The sequence below is a fragment of the Scomber japonicus genome, chromosome 12 (genome assembly GCF_027409825.1).
Source record: "Scomber japonicus isolate fScoJap1 chromosome 12, fScoJap1.pri, whole genome shotgun sequence".
Classification (NCBI taxonomy): domain Eukaryota; kingdom Metazoa; phylum Chordata; class Actinopteri; order Scombriformes; family Scombridae; genus Scomber; species Scomber japonicus.
The window spans coordinates 21,501,144-21,518,354 of record NC_070589.1 but is presented as its reverse complement, the minus strand read 5'-3'; the positions used below and the strand labels follow the sequence as shown (position 1 = coordinate 21,518,354).

General features: G+C 38.1%; 1 protein-coding gene across 1 annotated transcript in view; it reads right to left on the bottom strand.

The window, feature by feature from the left end:
* LOC128369204 (voltage-dependent R-type calcium channel subunit alpha-1E-like) overlaps nt 1–17,211 on the bottom strand; it is a 51,042-nt gene that overhangs the window by 26,430 nt on the left and 7,401 nt on the right. The window contains exons 3-7 of the mRNA XM_053330203.1: nt 14,591–14,696; nt 13,939–14,078; nt 2,790–2,893; nt 1,855–2,013; nt 26–216 (exon numbers count right to left, since the gene is read on the bottom strand). Coding sequence (XP_053186178.1) covers nt 26–216; nt 1,855–2,013; nt 2,790–2,893; nt 13,939–14,078; nt 14,591–14,696 — 700 coding nt within the window. The remainder of the gene's footprint in view (nt 1–25; nt 217–1,854; nt 2,014–2,789; nt 2,894–13,938; nt 14,079–14,590; nt 14,697–17,211) is intronic.

The window sequence follows — 17,211 nt, the reverse complement described above, 5'->3', positions numbered from 1 at the left end:
TTTGAAGACTTCACCCTGAACTTACATTATAGAGAACGGCCGTCCATCCCTCCATGGTGATGCACTGGAAGACGGTGAGAACAGCAAACAGGATGTTGTCAAACTGGGTGATGCCATCATTGGGTCCGATCCAGGTGTCGTTGCAGTCGTACCTCTCCGGACATTTTCTTACTCCACATGCGAACGCCAACTCAGATGAGTCAACAGTCTCATTTTCTATATAAAAAGATATACATAATGTCCAGATTAATAGAAATTCATGTATTAGTCTGGGCATTAGGTTACTGATTCATCACAAGCTCATTGCAACTGATCCTCCCAGTGAAAACTATTGATTAGTCAAATATTATATCGTGTTTGACTGCTCTGATTCTCCATACACAGAATCTACACCACATGCTGTCATGATGCATGTGGTATACATCTATGCCTCGCACTCCAGTCATGTCCCGTTTTTGCCAACCATCTGGTATCACCAAATATCAACTCTACCCTCTGACACTGCAGGAGTTTCAAGTTAAAGGAATAATTTGTCATGTAGGAAAATCCGCTTATTCTATTTATTTTTGAGAATTAGATGAGGAGAGAAGAGGAGTCTGTTTAATATTAACCCAGGGCCAGCAGCTGGTTAGTTTATCTTAGCATAAAGATTGGAAGTAGGCAGAAACTGCTAGCCCTGCTCTGTAAAAAGGTAACATCTACCTACTAGAACCTGAAAAGCTTACCAATTAACACATTATACCTTTTAAACAAACAGCAAATATGTTGAAACAAGTGAGATATAACCTGTTCCTGTCTATTTTAAACTAAGCTAATCAGCCGAAAAACAAAGTGGCTTGGATCGAGCCACACAACACTATTCCAGCCAATCAGCAAGGGGCGTTAATGCTTGTGCACAGGACAGGGGGAACTAATCAGAGCAGCTGTCTGTGTGAGGACATGACAGTCTCTTGTCTCCAGCACCCGCTGAATGGTGGGGAAGGGCTGGCGATTCTGAGAAAGAGGCTGTGGCCAATTCATATAAAAAGCGTTTTTAAAAGCGTTCGTACATCTCATGGAACAGATACACTTCCATTTTATTAAAAGTATTAATCCACACCGATTTTCTATTTCTATTGCATTTACTTAAATGTAACCTGAGTAAGTAGCTGTTCAAATCACACAAATATCCCACTGTATTAGCAGTATCTACACTGACTGATCATTCTCCAGAATCACTGACTCTACCTTTTAAGGGATTGGTGGATATATTGTTCATGCTCTGAATTCTTTGAAATGATTCAGGCTTTATGTCTCGATCCATCTTCGAGTAGTGTTGGGCGATGACAGTAAATGCTATGGTGTGGCTTGTGATTACAGAGTAGTTGTTGACTAATTAAGTTGTAGCTAAATCAGACAGCAACAACTCTAATAATACCTCTGAGCTCCCTGCTACTGTAATCTATGAAAGCCTCAGTTTCTCAAACAAAGATGTTCACACCCTCTGTTTGAGAACAATGAATAAACCACACATATACCTGCTGGCACACCAGCTGTAGTTCAACATAAATAAAACAAAAGCAACACAGCAGAGCTACATTCTTCTAAAGGCGTTCATATTGTGATAGAAGCAGGTGCCGCTTGGGACAGGGGGTAAACCTGCCACCAGATGGTGAGGTGGTCAGCCAAAATTCATCCTTAGACATTTAGACTGTTGGCTATCTGACTGCCTTCCAAGAATTACTACAAGAAGGTGATAATTGTTGTAATTTGTACAATTGGAAACATTATTTTAGTGCCTGATACCAAAACCTGCTGTTTACAGTAACGTTTCAAATATCCACACATTTGTCCCCTTTCACATGCAAGTCATACCGAGGATTTCGGCAGATGGCAGGCATGTTTGGTGAAGCTTCCCGCTGTAGAACTCCAGGCCGATGATTGCAAACATGAGGATGGCGAAGAACAAGAGAAGGCCGATCTGGAGCAGCGGGATCATGGCCTTCATGATGGACTTCAAGACAATCTGCAGGCCTAAAGGTGTCCACAAAGAAAAAGAGGATCTGATTTAAAGGTAACATCAGTGAGGTTTATTTTTGTCATGCTTACAAATGAGAATTACAACTCCACTAAGATATTAAGTTGTACAACCTACTGTATTGTAGTGCAGGTTGGGTTTATTTCTCAGTATTTTTAGTCTCAATTATTAAACGTATTATTCTGCTAACATGAGATTTCAGAGTACATACAGGCTACTGCATATAGATGAACTAAACTGTATAGAGACACATTACTACTGTAAACTGACTGTAACTACAACTGAAAATGCAGTAATTAAATGTCCAGATTGACAAAAACTGCCATTTCAACTGCTTTTCAACTTATTCTTAAACATGTTTTAACATGTTTAAGCAATTTTTAACAAATTTTTATAACATATTTCTGGTGCACATCAGTATACTTACAATGTAGCGCATACAACAGTGGGTTTAAAGGGTTAGTGTTAGGGTTAACTCTCTTTATTAATAGAGAAATTATATCAATGCTTACTCTAAATCATAGATGTCAAGTCTAAAAGACGTTATTCATGCACAAAAGATCTTTGATGGTCAACCTTGTACTGTCTAAGCAACAGTGAATGTTTTTTGTGTTTGACTGAATCTATTGAGAAAGTAACTTTTTAACCACACACATCAAACAACCAGCTTTGGATATAAAAAACGATCCATGATGATGATGATGTAACTTGCAGTATTAGACCCGTTTGTTGGACCTTACAGCACAAGATCAGAGGTCAGTAACTGACTCACTGGGGATGCCGGAGACGAGTTTTAGCGGCCTCAGGACTCTTACAGCCCTCAGTGTCCGAAGGTCTACGGGGATGTTCATGTGGGCACCAGCAGTGGCCAAGATCCTGATGAAAACGCACACACACATAGACAGACAGAGTATGTATACGATACACTTGACTCAGAGATATAATCTGTTCTTTAGCTGTCATCATGTGTGATGGCCTTCAAGGAAGACATGTGGGTCAAAATAGAAAAATATGCAACAGGGACATAAAAAAAGATCCATTAGCTTGGAGCTTAATATGGTGCAAAGCCTCTCTTTCCTTCCTCCGGATTAATTCTTTTTGTTCATGGTGTCTGACAAATTTAATCACCAAAATAGGTAAAGGGCAACAAATGTGTGTAAGTAAAAAGGCAAATAATAAACCAATTTGACAGCCATTGAATGCTACAGTATATCCATTTAGTGTATTACAGATGCAGACTTGTACTGTACGGTGAGAGACAAAGAATGCACAGCCACATACACCTGGCAGGCATCTCTACTCGCATCTGCCCACGCGCACATTGATGTCCCTCCGCCTACACACAAACACTGAAAAACAGCATTCACCAACAGGAGCTCTTGACAGGCAGTTGCTCACCAGAAATGATGTTTCTTGTAGCAATGAAAAAAAATGATAATGCTATGACATATTTTACAAAAGTGTAAATCTGTAGTAGTATTTCAACAAATCTGCAATAAGCCAGCTACAATTTGCATCTAAATTTGATATCAGCTGAGCTAATTTGGTGACACGTAACCATGGATGCTTTCACTGATGAGAGGGTCAATATCAACTGCTAATTTGCTAAGTAATATTTTAATTGAGCTGTGAAAATTATCCTAGAAATCATCATTATTTTACAGATTTGTCCATCTCTGTGTGTGTGTATGTGTGTCTCTCTCTTTCTCTCTAGCACACATACACACACCGATACAAATATACAAACTGATAAAATCTTTGGACAGCGTGGGGAAGTGTGGGGGAGGGTATAAATGTGTGTGTGTGTGTGTGTGTGTGTGTGTGTGTGTGTGTGTGTGTGTGTGAGCGAGAGAGCAGGGGGTAGGAAGCACATGGCAGAAACTCAAGTGTGGGCCCACGCAGAATCTCTCCTGAAAGAAGTGGGAGGGAGAGAGGCCGAGAGTGAGTGAGTGAGTGAGTGAGTGAGTGAGTGAGTGAGTGAGTGAGTGAGTGAGTGAGGTGTTCACACTTATGCAGTTGAATCTGAAAACACTGATTAAAGTCTTCAAAGCTCTCTGTGCTCATCATAATGTTGAAGGACTTTTAACTCTTTAACTCTTAACATTAACCATCAATAATGTCGACTGAGCGATTGGAACAGCCGTTAAGATTGTCACCACCGAGGTGTGAACATTTTCTTTTCACACTTACATTTTCAAATGTGAGATGGTAACTTTGGAGTATTTTCACAAAAATTGGCTTTAGTGGGCGACAGTGTTGCATGGGTAGAAGGCCAAGACTGAAAAAAAGCTTTATCTGCATTATTCAAGGTGAGTGATTGGCACATCTCATTTCCTGAAACTGGGGGTAAGTAGAAGTGTTTCTGCAAATGTTGTAATATTGATGACACGAGTTGAAGTGTGGGTGCAATCTGGAAAAGTGACTGAGGCAGGATGATTACTTTATTTGCTGGAAGATGCTGCATCACCAGGTGAGTTTGGATTGGTTTAAATAATGACCCATCACATTAAATCATTTCCTTTCCTTTTAAGGTTTTAATGAGACAATTACGTAGAGAAAACTTATATCTGTAATCCCAAATCAACACAAATATTTGTCATGGCAAACTTTAAACACTTGAAATGTGGTAATAGGTCAAATTAATTTATTTGTAGAGCACATTAAGGGACCACCGATGTAAATTCATATACAGAAAAAGTAATTCAATTTAAAAAATATGAAAACACATAAAAATGTAACAGACACAAAGCAATCATGTAGTCATACTGACGATTCAGGAAACTCAAAAGAAGTTCAACAGTCTGAGAGCGAAAAAGGAAAAGGCCGTCCTCTTCTGTTCTGTCCTGTCTGTGCTCTCCAAAAGGTTCATCACTCTTCCTATACGGCACAAGTGGGTTTATTTGTACTCATAAAATTAGGAAATGGGCCTGAACACACACAAAAAGACAAAGGTGGTGTTGCAACTGCATGAACCCTCCTGCTGACTTTACAAACTAGCAAACACACTAATAATTCAATCACAATGAGATTATGACAATACTCAGATTTATTATTATATGTATAATTATTATGATGTTATTTTTTAATCAGATTAAGGTTAAAATTGGAGCAAAATGTGAGTGATTAACAAACATTACAAATTACTAGGGCATGAACAAACCTTAGCCTAGTTTCTTAATTTCTGCATCTTGACTCTGTGCCTATGTCGGGGTGTTGTCTCTACACACCACCGGCAGCATGGCTAGTGGTGGTTGGATATCAAATTAAATTAAAGCAATCAGCAAGACAAACAATAAACATCAATTAAGTCTCTCTGTTTCCTTTCTCTTATTTTGAAGGTACTAATGAAGCTACACAACATTCGCCATTACCTGAGTGTGGTTATTAGCAGTAATTGGGTTTTACAGTGCATGTAAATGTCCTGCAGTGAGTAAGTGAGCCAGCGAGCGAGCGTCAGACAAAGAAATGACACAGTGAGAGACATTGAGACGGCACGGGAGCAGAGGAGTGGGAGTCTGTGGAAATAGCCTTCAAACCAAACACTCTGAACAAAGGCAGGCAGCAGCAGCAGCTCCTTCAAGGCTGCACTTTGAGCACAACAATTCAGTGGAGGCTCCCTCAAAATTAAAGCAAATATTCTGTCTGCTTGTGGTTGCTCATGAATCATCGCTACACACACACACACACACACACACATACACACACACAAACACACACAGGGGTCATTTTCTTTTGTTTAAAGATTGTTTGCCTGTCTGAGACAAAATTCAGACCACAATTTCAGAGTCTTTCAGCTTGAGATACTAAATAGATATATTACATTTGCAAAATCTGGACAGACAAAAAATCCACGAGCAACTAAAAGGGCCAGTTCTATATTGGTTTACATTTTATTTACAAGTTAGGAGCTTTTTGTCTCTAATGTGAAATTCAGGTCTAACAACAGAAAGACTTCCTGGATTCATGGATCCATGGTACTTGCTTCTTAAGTCTTCTATTCTGCTGACCAGATGAAGAACTGCATGTCCCAGTTTTCAGTACTTCACAACAGGCTAAAGATTAGTGCTCATTGTAGCTGTGCTCAGAACAACTCAGGATTCAACAAGATCGGCCTTTCATCATCGTAAAAATATAACAAAAGGGAGACGACCATGTGGGTATTATAATAAATTGTATTAAAATGTGTAATAAAGTCATAAAATGCCAAAAACCAAACAAAAATTTGCTTCCACCGGCTCCTCCGAGATTCAAATTAAAAAAAGAAAAGAAAAAAATATATATATATATATGATCTGTTTAGCTTCAAGAGTAAAATAAATAATACTGTATTAATTAAAATCATGATATAGACTGGTAAGATCCCAAAATAACAATAATAACCTAATTTAGTAAATCACTAGTTTGAAACCAGCTAGGAGTTACTAAGAACTTTAAATGAGCACACGCACAACCCAGTCCTGATGTTTAAATATGACCTAGAAAAAAACGAATGCATGCCTTTTATTAGTTTACTGAAATGAACCTTTTTCCTGGAGTAGAAACTCTTACACCAGTTCTTTAGATATTACATTTGCTTGTTAAAATCCAACTGCTTGTATATAAACCACAAAATGTCTTAGCCCCAAAATATATTACTGACCTGTTGAACAATATGAAACAACTGGACTTCTTAAATCATCAGCACCATATGACACAAACTAACAGAGAATAAGGTGTGTCTTAACTCCCAAATATTACACTTATTCCATCTTTCTCTTTTGTACATCAAGATTGTCACTAAATTTGTGCACATGTTCACTTTTTCCTTTTTTTAGCAGTTTGAAAATGTTGTTCGGACATCAATGATATCGTCCCGCTTGGCTAATCCTGCATTTTGTCAGCACTCCTGAAAAAATCCAGTTTTGAGTGAAACTTGACTCGATATAAAGAATTCATAATGACATTAAACCTGACAGAGATGTGTAAAATCTCATACTGATAACATCACTAGCAGGGCTCCCAGTACAGTAAAGAGGCCTTAAAACACATAGGGTAACTACACAAACACGCCACTCTACAGATTCAACCCTTTAACAATTATTCAAGTTATTTTTCATGCTGAGAGGCTAATCTCTTCCTAGTTGGCTCTTTATTTGAAGCACTGTTGTACAGTATTGTACTAAACTGGCTCTGGAGAGGCTGAATTCATTACATGCACAGAATGCAGCCTCTCCCACACACTGCCACCTACACTAAGAACACCACCAAAAAACTACAGTAATCAGCAGCATCACGTTGCTCACCATTTCAGCTCAGCTCCGCATATGGTAATGTGCAGCTGAGACAACATCAACACAATCCCATCAACAAATTAATGGCTTTGTATTAAATCTGGAAAACAACATAAACCATGCGTCTAATGGCAACATTAATACTGTTCTGTTGAATCGAGATTACATAAAAAAAGAGGCATTTATTCACTATTAGTCACAGAATAAATGGCTGGGTGTATGTTTTCCCAAAGAAAACCCACCAGGGACTGGAAGCTATTGTTTATTCAGTTCAATTATGAGAGCAAAATTAGAGCTGAGACCACTACCACCACCCTTTAAAACTCCAGGCACAATACATGTGATGCTGACGAGACTGTGCAGTTTGACTCTCTTATTCCTGATCTGAGTCATTGCCATGGTTGAAACACTTTGGGCTGCAATGTGCATCTGAAATTTGACTTGAAGATTTGAGTTTTACAGATGTGTAGCAGGACTGGTGCTGACACTTATCAAGTAGCATATACAGTGCAGATAGTTCAGAGTACATACAAAGTATCCTGTATGAATAACACACTGAAACACACACACACACACACATACACAAGATTGAATCACCAACGAGGCAAAGTAGAGGCACAAAAAGTCCCTCCGGTGAGTTGGCTTTAGTTTAATTGCAAATTTGAGGGTTCTGTGTCAAAATCTAGTTTACACAAAAATCCTTTTTCAGGTTTTAATCTAGTTCTGATCTAATCCCAAATAGAAACATATTACCTCTGAAGCCCCCCCACTTGCTCCCATTACAGCACAGAATCATTTTCAAAATTAATGGTTTGGCTCTCTCGTATATATCTGACCTGCTCACTGACTACAGTCCAACCGGACCCCTCAGGACCACTGGTAGTTGTCGTCTAACTGTGCCCACAATAAGATCCAGGTCTTCAGAGGGAGCTTTTAGTTACTTTGGTTCTGTTCTCTGGAGCAAACTTTGGTTTCAAATGTTGTATTTGTGTATTTTTTGCTTAAATAGATTTTTGTCAATTGATTTTCTACACCTTGAACTGCTGTTGTGCATGAAAAGTGTCACACTAATAAAGTCGACTTCACTTGTGTGTTAATCCTTCTGTTTTCTTGGTTTGTGATAAATATACAGTATGTTAAACAATTATACTGAGTATATATCTATATCAAAATACTTGTCTTTTCTCATCCTATAAAATATTTTGATGTTATTCTTGATAACTCATTCTGAACTTGTGTGTTGTAGCAGCTAGCACGGCGATATCAACAGACTGAGATGTGTGTTTGGATGTCAGTCAGCAAAAACGGCTTTTGTTTACATTTCCAAAAAAGTACAACACAGCAGGGAGGCTAGAGACACAACCTGTCATTTCACATTTGCTCTCACTTTTCTTTATCTTGTTTAATTTCATTACCACAACTTCACAGATATACAAAAAAAGGTGGAGCCAGAGTGTAGCATTTAGGTGTTTTTTTTTGGGTTCAGGATAAATAACAACATACCTTGGGCATCGGCAACCTAAAAGATAAATCCGACCGTGCATGAGCACACACATGAACGCTACAGATGAAAGCTGCTTTGGCATGTTAAGACAGACACACAAAAGTGAGAAAAGTCTCACTCTTGTGTGTCTATCTTTGAGCCAGATGGCTAATGAATCACTCCCAACTCCCACCAAGTTGTATTATTCATCCTGTCTAAAGAGCAACAATTTTAGCAAAGTGTCACACTCCGTAAGAGGGACAGTAGACTGGGGCAACAAGCAAAAGCTGATACCCTTCATAAGATGTTATCGGAAGCTGGCACACACACACACACACACACACACACACACACACACACACACACACGCGCACGCGCACACACACACACACACATACACACACACACACACTGATGGTCTAATGTGGGATTTGTCAGAGCTAATCTAACAACATGAGGGCAACAGGTCCACTGGCAACAATCTGTACCTGCAGCCTTATAAATGAAGTAACAAGCACTCACACACACATACACGTACGAGTCATCTGGGAGACATTTTATTGCTAATCAAAGCATCAAGTCCACCTGTGCCAATCTGTTTGCCGCAGGATATAATTGACCATTTTAGGATTCTCACTGAATTAAATTGGTTTGTTCTAGCTGTGGTCTTTTTTGCTACACACTCTTCACTCAGATTAAGGATTTTAATTGAGCTCAGAGTCCCAGCAGATTCGCTTCTAGCAATTCATTAATATGAAATGGAATGAATGCCGCCAGCGCTGGCCCAGTGGCCTCGATTTTATTCCCAGCCGGCCTCTGACACATGTGTGTTTTCTTTTAAGTCTGACTTACTTGTACTGTGCCACCAGAGTGAGAGAGAGAGAGTCATAACGTCTGTGTGTGTGTGTGTGTGTGTGTGTGTGTGTGTGTGTGTGTGTGTGTGTGTGTGTGTGTGTGTGTGTAAGAGAGACAGGAGACAGCAGCATATGTGCTACCAGAAAATGTGTCAGATAGGTGGCAGGAAACCAGGTCGTCAGTTACCAAATCCAGCTGTGGCTGAAATTGGGCAAGATGATCTGTGGGCTGCAGAGAGTACACTGACGACTTTGTGCATTTTATACTGTAAGTGACATGATTTCAGCTGTGTAACAGGAGTTTAACTTCAACAGTCGGGTCCACAGAAACAAAAGGAACGCCACAATTTAACCAAAAACCTTTCAAACTTTTTCTCCAGTAACTTAATCTTTTTTTCTTTTTTTTTACTCTAACTTTTAATAAACCTTTTTTCTTATTCTCTCTTATTTTATTTATTTATTCAATTCTTTATTGCCACGTATTTTATTTTTAATTTTTAAGCATTTTTATCATTTTCATTTTCTCTTGCGTGCATTGGTCTCCAGTTTTGTCTTTAAATTGTTCTTTGTTTTATTCCTTATTAAAATAACTATTATTAATATTGTTGTTATTTTTCTCTCTCTTTTTATTTTGTCATTTGTCCTGTCTTATTATCAGCTTGTCAATCAAATAACTGTTAAGCACTTTGAACTATACTAGTCTGCATGAAAGGTGCGATATAAATAAGATTTGATTGATTGATTGATTGATTGACTGATCCACTGAAGAACTGATTCATGTGTGCTCTAATTCATGCAATCCTCCACTACTGCAGACGTAAGACACACAGTATATGTGTGTGTATGTTTTTGTAATAAATATGAAGAGGAAGAGGACTGATACACATACACTGCATGTCTGTCCATCCTGGGAGAAGGATCCCTCCTATGTTGCTGTTCTTGAGGTGTCTTAAGGTGCATTTTTGGGGTGGATTTTCCCCCCCTATCCGAATAGAGGGTCTAAGAATAAAAGATGATGGATTGCTGTACAGACTACGAAGCCCTCTGAGGTAAATATGTGATTTATGATATTAGGCTATACAAATAAAATTGACATGACAAACCATAGCTCACTAACTACAGCATGAGCACTCCATCACACTGCTGCACTACTTGCACCACTGGCCTTAAAGTGATATTCCACCTAAACTGCTACATTAAATCACCTTTGATCACCTTTAAAGTTCCATTTAGAGTTTAACAGTGGCTGATAAAAGTTTAGTTTCACAGGAGAATTAAAGACATAAAACAAACAAGCAGTGTATTTGGTTTACTTTGTCTAAATAATGACTAGAACATAATGAGAAATGGATTATGCTGCAGGCAAAGTTTGTATTCTTGAGTCTTTGTTCATGTTTTAATTATTTTTCCACCATAAAAATGTGTCACCATTGGAATCCATTGTAACTCATATTAATTCAAGTCAGCCACTGCTGCTCCTTTGTGAAATCAACACTTGGAAACTACATATTAAAAACCTAACTGACAGTTTACATTAATATTTTAGGTTTTTTGAAGTCATTTTTACATCTTCTCCGCATGTCGACTCAGCCGCGGCACAGTCGTGTTTTCCAGTTTAAAAAACGCTTTGAACACACAACTAGTCAAATGCTGGAGGCTAATGAGCGACTTAAAAGTTAGCCTGTTACTTTGTACCCGACAGTGCTTTGTTTCTTGTGGCTAACGATCCATTTATTGCGACATTGAAAGCAAAATTATATGTTGCAAACTTGACAGTTGCCTAATGGGAAAAACAACGTATCCCACTGATGCAAGCAGTGCTGTTAAGGTAACAGCTGTTCCACTATTCTTTAAAAACACTTCGACCTCATGAATTCAGTGAAATCTGTCAACAACACAGCTGTTCATCGTTCAGTCCGGCACTAACTGGTCTGTAAACGTAATGCTGATGTCCCTTTTATGTAAGAGGCAGAGAGAGAGAGAGAGAGAGAGAGAGACAGAAAGACAGTGAAATAAGAGATACAGAGAAAAAGAAAGATGTGGGTGTCAGGTTGAAATGAGATGTCAACATGCCAACAGCAATTTTCCCTGAATGCAGAGTACTGTACACTTAGACATAAACAGTACATCAGTACTAACAATGCTTAACTCCTGCGCAAATAATTCACTAAAGCCAGTCTTTTGGGAACAAAGTATCTCATTATGTGTTTCCTTGGGTTTATCTATCCATCCTCTTTTCTCTTCCCCCCTTGTTTTCCCTCTCTTTTCTTCTCTCTTTCTCTCAACCATCTATCCATTCTTTCTATGCTTTTGCATAACATCTCCAGCGCTGCATTCACATTTAATTCACAGAGGTCCTGGGGGCGAACCGAAGCAGGTTTTAGACACAACTGCCAATCCACTTATCCACCCACCTAAAGCTGACTGCAGAGACTGACTGTGCCATGGAAACACACATTTTCCTGCATTTATGTGTTATGTTTTCCTGTGGCTGTATGTAGTGAATAAATGTATATGCTTACAGAGAAAAATCAACACACCAACAATAAACAACGGGCCCACCATTGCTAAACATGTAGTGTAGTAATATTGTCAGACTTGAGGTACAGCATCGGAGGGACTTACAGCCTTTATACTGCAGCTTGTGCACGCATGGCAAATATATTGATAGGAGTTGATAGAAGCGACGTCACATGCATGAATGCACCAACATCGCTTGACAATCAGTGTCTGAAATTAATCTTTTGGTTCGCCAACCAGAGCCTGGTTAACGTAAAATGAATTCTGTCATCACTAATTGCAGAATTGGTTGCTGAGGTTTAATTTAAAACGTTTTTAGCTCTTGTACAATCAGTCGAGTTTGTAATTCATCATGGAGTTCAACCAAATTCAAAATTGAAATGGAGCATTTGGAGGCAAAACTCCAAAAACACACACATACATGCACATGTAGAGAAAGCACCTCTATTGAAGTTAGTAGTTACATTTGGAATCGGGATATTACAAAGCTACTTCATCCAACTTTCATCCTAAAGCTCAAGGTGAGATAAGAAAGGAAAACACCTGCAATATTCCACGTATATCTTTCTTGTTGACAATAAATTCCATAAAAACAAAATGAACAATTAATGTGAGTATCGTCTCTGTGTTCTTCTTCTCACCATTGTTTTATAAAAGCTAATCAAAACACATCACCTAGATAACTAAGTGACATGTTCCTCCATTATGATTACTTATCTTTCAGTGACATTTGATACAAAAACTACAGAGCCCAGCTGCTTCAAGAAATAACTGAGCCTTTAAATCAATTTAACTATATTTGTTACCCATTTTTTAAAAAAGATGTATTATTTTTAGTAAGAACAAATGGGTCTGGGGCTAAAGTCAGAAAGTATTGATACATGATATGGATATGGGTAAACACATTCTTGATTGTCTTCTTATAGGTATTTTTTAACCTTAAGAAAACTATAGAATAAAGTCAATGTTATCCTTAAAGTTTGTGGAAGTTCAGAAATTGTGAGATTATAATTTCAGTGTGAGTATAACATGAGTACCTGGAAGAAAAATGGGGCTGTTATCATTTCAGCTACATTTATCCATATGTTATATTTGTCCCAGAAGTATCTCTCATGATATCAAATGCATATTGCCATGCAGAGTGATACTAATGCTGTATGTACCTGTATGTAGCTAAGTAATGGAGACAGGATTTCAGAGAGCAGCGTGTGAAATATTGTAGGAGTAGCAGAAAACCTACATCTTTCTCCTCTAAAGCTGTAGGTAGCTCAAAACACCCAGCATTCATAAAATCCTCAATAATAACAACAGAATTACACTGTAATCCTCATTCAACTAATAGACTCTTTTCACAGGATTTACACATGTCATAGCAGGAAAAGCACAAAAAAGCACAGGTGTAATTAATAATGTTAATGACGGCTCACTGGAATGGCTCACTGGGACTCTTAATGGAACTGAGCCATCGTTAATCTTATTAGTTAGACCTGTGCATTTCCAGGAATAACTGCTATGAAAAATGTCTATTATGTGTCCAGGCAGAAGCAAAACAGGAGGAAAGCTATGAAGGAAGTTTAGATGTTACTAAGAAGCACTTGCTTTGCTCTTATTTGATTGTTTCACAGTCATAGAGCAGTATGGAAATGTAAAAAAGTTACAGCTGCAAACTATGACTGGTTTGTCTTCTGAAGGCAGACTTTGCCAGTGTGCTTGGCAAGTAATAACTGATGAATCCTCAGAAAAAGTTTAAAACAGACATTTTCATTACGGAGACCAGCAGCTGGTTTCACTCACCCACTGAGCACAACTATGAAGTCCATGACATTCCAGCCATTCCTCAGGTAGGAGCCTTTATGGAAAACAAAACCGAGAGCCACCAGCTTGATCCCCGCCTCGAAGCAGAAGATCCCAATAAAGTATGGCTCTGTCTTCTCCTGTTGAAATAATGCACAAGAACAGGTCAGCAGAGTCTAATAAACTAATACTGGATACAGTATATTATAGCTGTGAACAAGGCCATAATAACAAAACTAAACTGTATAATTTCATCATTAGATGTGCATGCAGCAGAAGCTTAGAAAACCACGTCATGATAGATTACATATGGACATTTTCACGGTTTAAACAAAATCATCACTGGAAAGCAGTAAAATCACAACACTAATTAGAGGTAATTTTTCATGTGTCCTACCTTAAAACCTTTCCTCAACCATTTCTGTGTAAAACTATCCACCACCTCATTTAGATCAGGCGCTGTGACCAGATGCAAATATCTAATTCTTAACTGAAACAGCGGTGCTCGTTTAGGGTTAACAAACATTTTCCGCACAAAAACTAACTTCTTCAACTTCTCTCAGTCATTCTGGTTTGTTTTTTACCTCCCTGCGTGTATGCTCATCTCACAATGACTTTGCTCAGAAACCATGTTGACAGATTTTGTCCTCACCAGTCTCTTTGCCATGGGGGTCTTATCTTCTCCGGGGAGGTGCTGCTCCAAGGCCAGTACGACACAGTTGGCGGTGATGGTGGCCAGGATCATGTACTCAAATGGTGTAAAGGCGGCAAAGTTAAGGACAGTACTTTTATGGCAACACTGGCACAAAAACCTGACACATTAAAACAAACAGGTAATAAACTGCAAAAATAGAAAAAGCATCCTGTGTGTGTGGTTTTATGGAAAGGGGGAAAAAAAACCTTGGATGGATGGATGACTAAATGACAGATGAATTATCGCATGGTTCATATTCTCTGGTATTGGAAGCAATCTGTTAGAGAGATTGCAGTATCCATGGCAACCTGCTTTTAAAAGTGCTTTTCATGAGGAGAAAAGGTGCAGGTTAGGGAGGAAAAGAGAGCGCTGTGAAGTCACCTTGGCCTAACTGGTCTAACTACAGCAAACACTTCACATAGCTGCTTTCAATGCCTACAGCTGCAACCACAGCAGACCACAGAGCATTTTACATCACTTTTAGTGTTTTTTATGATAGATTGATATCTTCAAAGTACCATATTATTGCTACTATGACTGTTTAATTTTTAGTTATATTATTTGTTTGTGGCACATTACAGCAGAAACAATGAGATATTCAACCACAGTTTAAACGTGGAAATATTGTATACTACGGTTACAGTCTTTTTCTGATTGTATGGTGTATCTTTCAATAAACCAATGAATTATTCTTTTGGTCAATAATAAAGGAAAAATGCAAAACATTCTGTGTTTCCGGCATCTCCAATTTGAGGATTTTCTGCTTTATATGATCGTACATATATTTTGGACAGTTGGTCAAACAAAATAAACAATTTCAAGACATCATGTTGGATAGTGGGAGACTCCGATGAGTATTTTGCACTGTTTTCTAACATTTTATAGACTTAAAAATTACTCAACTGTGAAAAAATATCAATAATGGAAACAATTATTGTTTACAGCACTGATCAAATGCATAGCTCATTATGACTTGTAAAAGCAAAGCAAGTAGACAAGTATTTGGATTATAGATTCATCATGAATTGTAATTTTTCAATCAAAAATGACAAACATGGACAAGCAACAAGCATCTAAGTTGTTTTTCTTTGTCTCATATGAACAAACGTGTTGTCTTGTCTTTGGGTAGAGGAACAAAAAAGATAATTTGATGACATCACCTTGGGTTTTGGGGAAATCAGGAAAGTTCTTTTTTTTTCTTTTACAATTTCTGACCTATTATCAATCAAATGATGATCAGTGGATCAAAAAATAATTGGCTTATTAAACAACAATGAAAACTGATAATAATTTTTTACATTAAAATGTTTTGATGCAAAGCAGTCACAAGTCAATTATCTCACTCTCTTAAATCTGTCTTTCCAAATGTTTCAAAAGAGCATTTTTGCACAATGTTGACTTTGATCACAGCTGTCACAGGGCTGATTTGAGCAGCTATTCAAGTGTGAACAACTTTACTCCTCTAACTTTTTATTGTCTGAATCTCTTCGACTTTTCCGGGGCAGAAAACTGATTCTACTGAACTGTGGACATTGTGGTCATGCACTATGTAACTCAACTACTCAGCGCTCAACTTTTAAGTTCACATTATTTCTTGCACTGCTTCTACAGTTTATTCAACACATGGACCTTGGTGGATTTTCATGCAGCAATAATATCTGTATGTGTACATCTGTATATTTACTGTATATATGACCCTCAGGTTTTGTGTACATATGAGACCCTGCTTGACTGGACGTGCCCTAACGCTTGTATGTGCTTGTGACTTTCAGTCCCTTGAAGTTCCCATGAGGCAGCTGCTCCTTGTTATTAATTTTCCTGCCTTGAGTGAAATGGGGTCATTGACTCACAGAGGAGTGCTGAGATGGGGGCCTGTGGGACCCACACTGACTCACATTGACAAGTCCACATTGTTGCCACTGAAAGCAGCTGAAAATAGCTGAAGTGGGAAACACTTAACAAATCTCCCCCACTCTGTCACTACCTGTTACCTGTTACAATACATGCCAGTTATTATACTGTACATGTTTTAGCCCATTTAGGAGAAATAACCCACATTTCAGCAATTTGCACATCATGCTGTTGTGGTCTTCATAATTGAATCTATTTTTTTTCCAGGCAGTCACTGATTTCTATTTATTTCAGTACAATATAAAAATCAATTTACTGACTTTTGAAAGGTGTAAGAAATAATATAATGTCAAACTGAGTAACTTCCGAATCAGAGTAGAGGTGCAACTAGTGTTTGCAACACAGATGAATGGAAACCAGTGGCTGTCTGGCAGGAAGGACAAATCCAAATTTGAAATACAAATTATGTAGCATTTAAAAATGGCCAGTGGTGATATTAAGAAGTAATTATTTTCATTACTGATTAATCTGTCAGTTATGTCCAAGGTAATGTCCAAAACCGAGATACACAGTTTAAAATGATATAAAACAGAAAAAAGCAGATAAATCTCACATTAAATGAGCTGCAAGAGACAAAAAAGACCAAATTGTTCATCCATAATCCAAATAGTTGCAAATTCCTATTTTTTAAACGTATTGATTAATTGACTAATTGTTGCAGCTCTAGT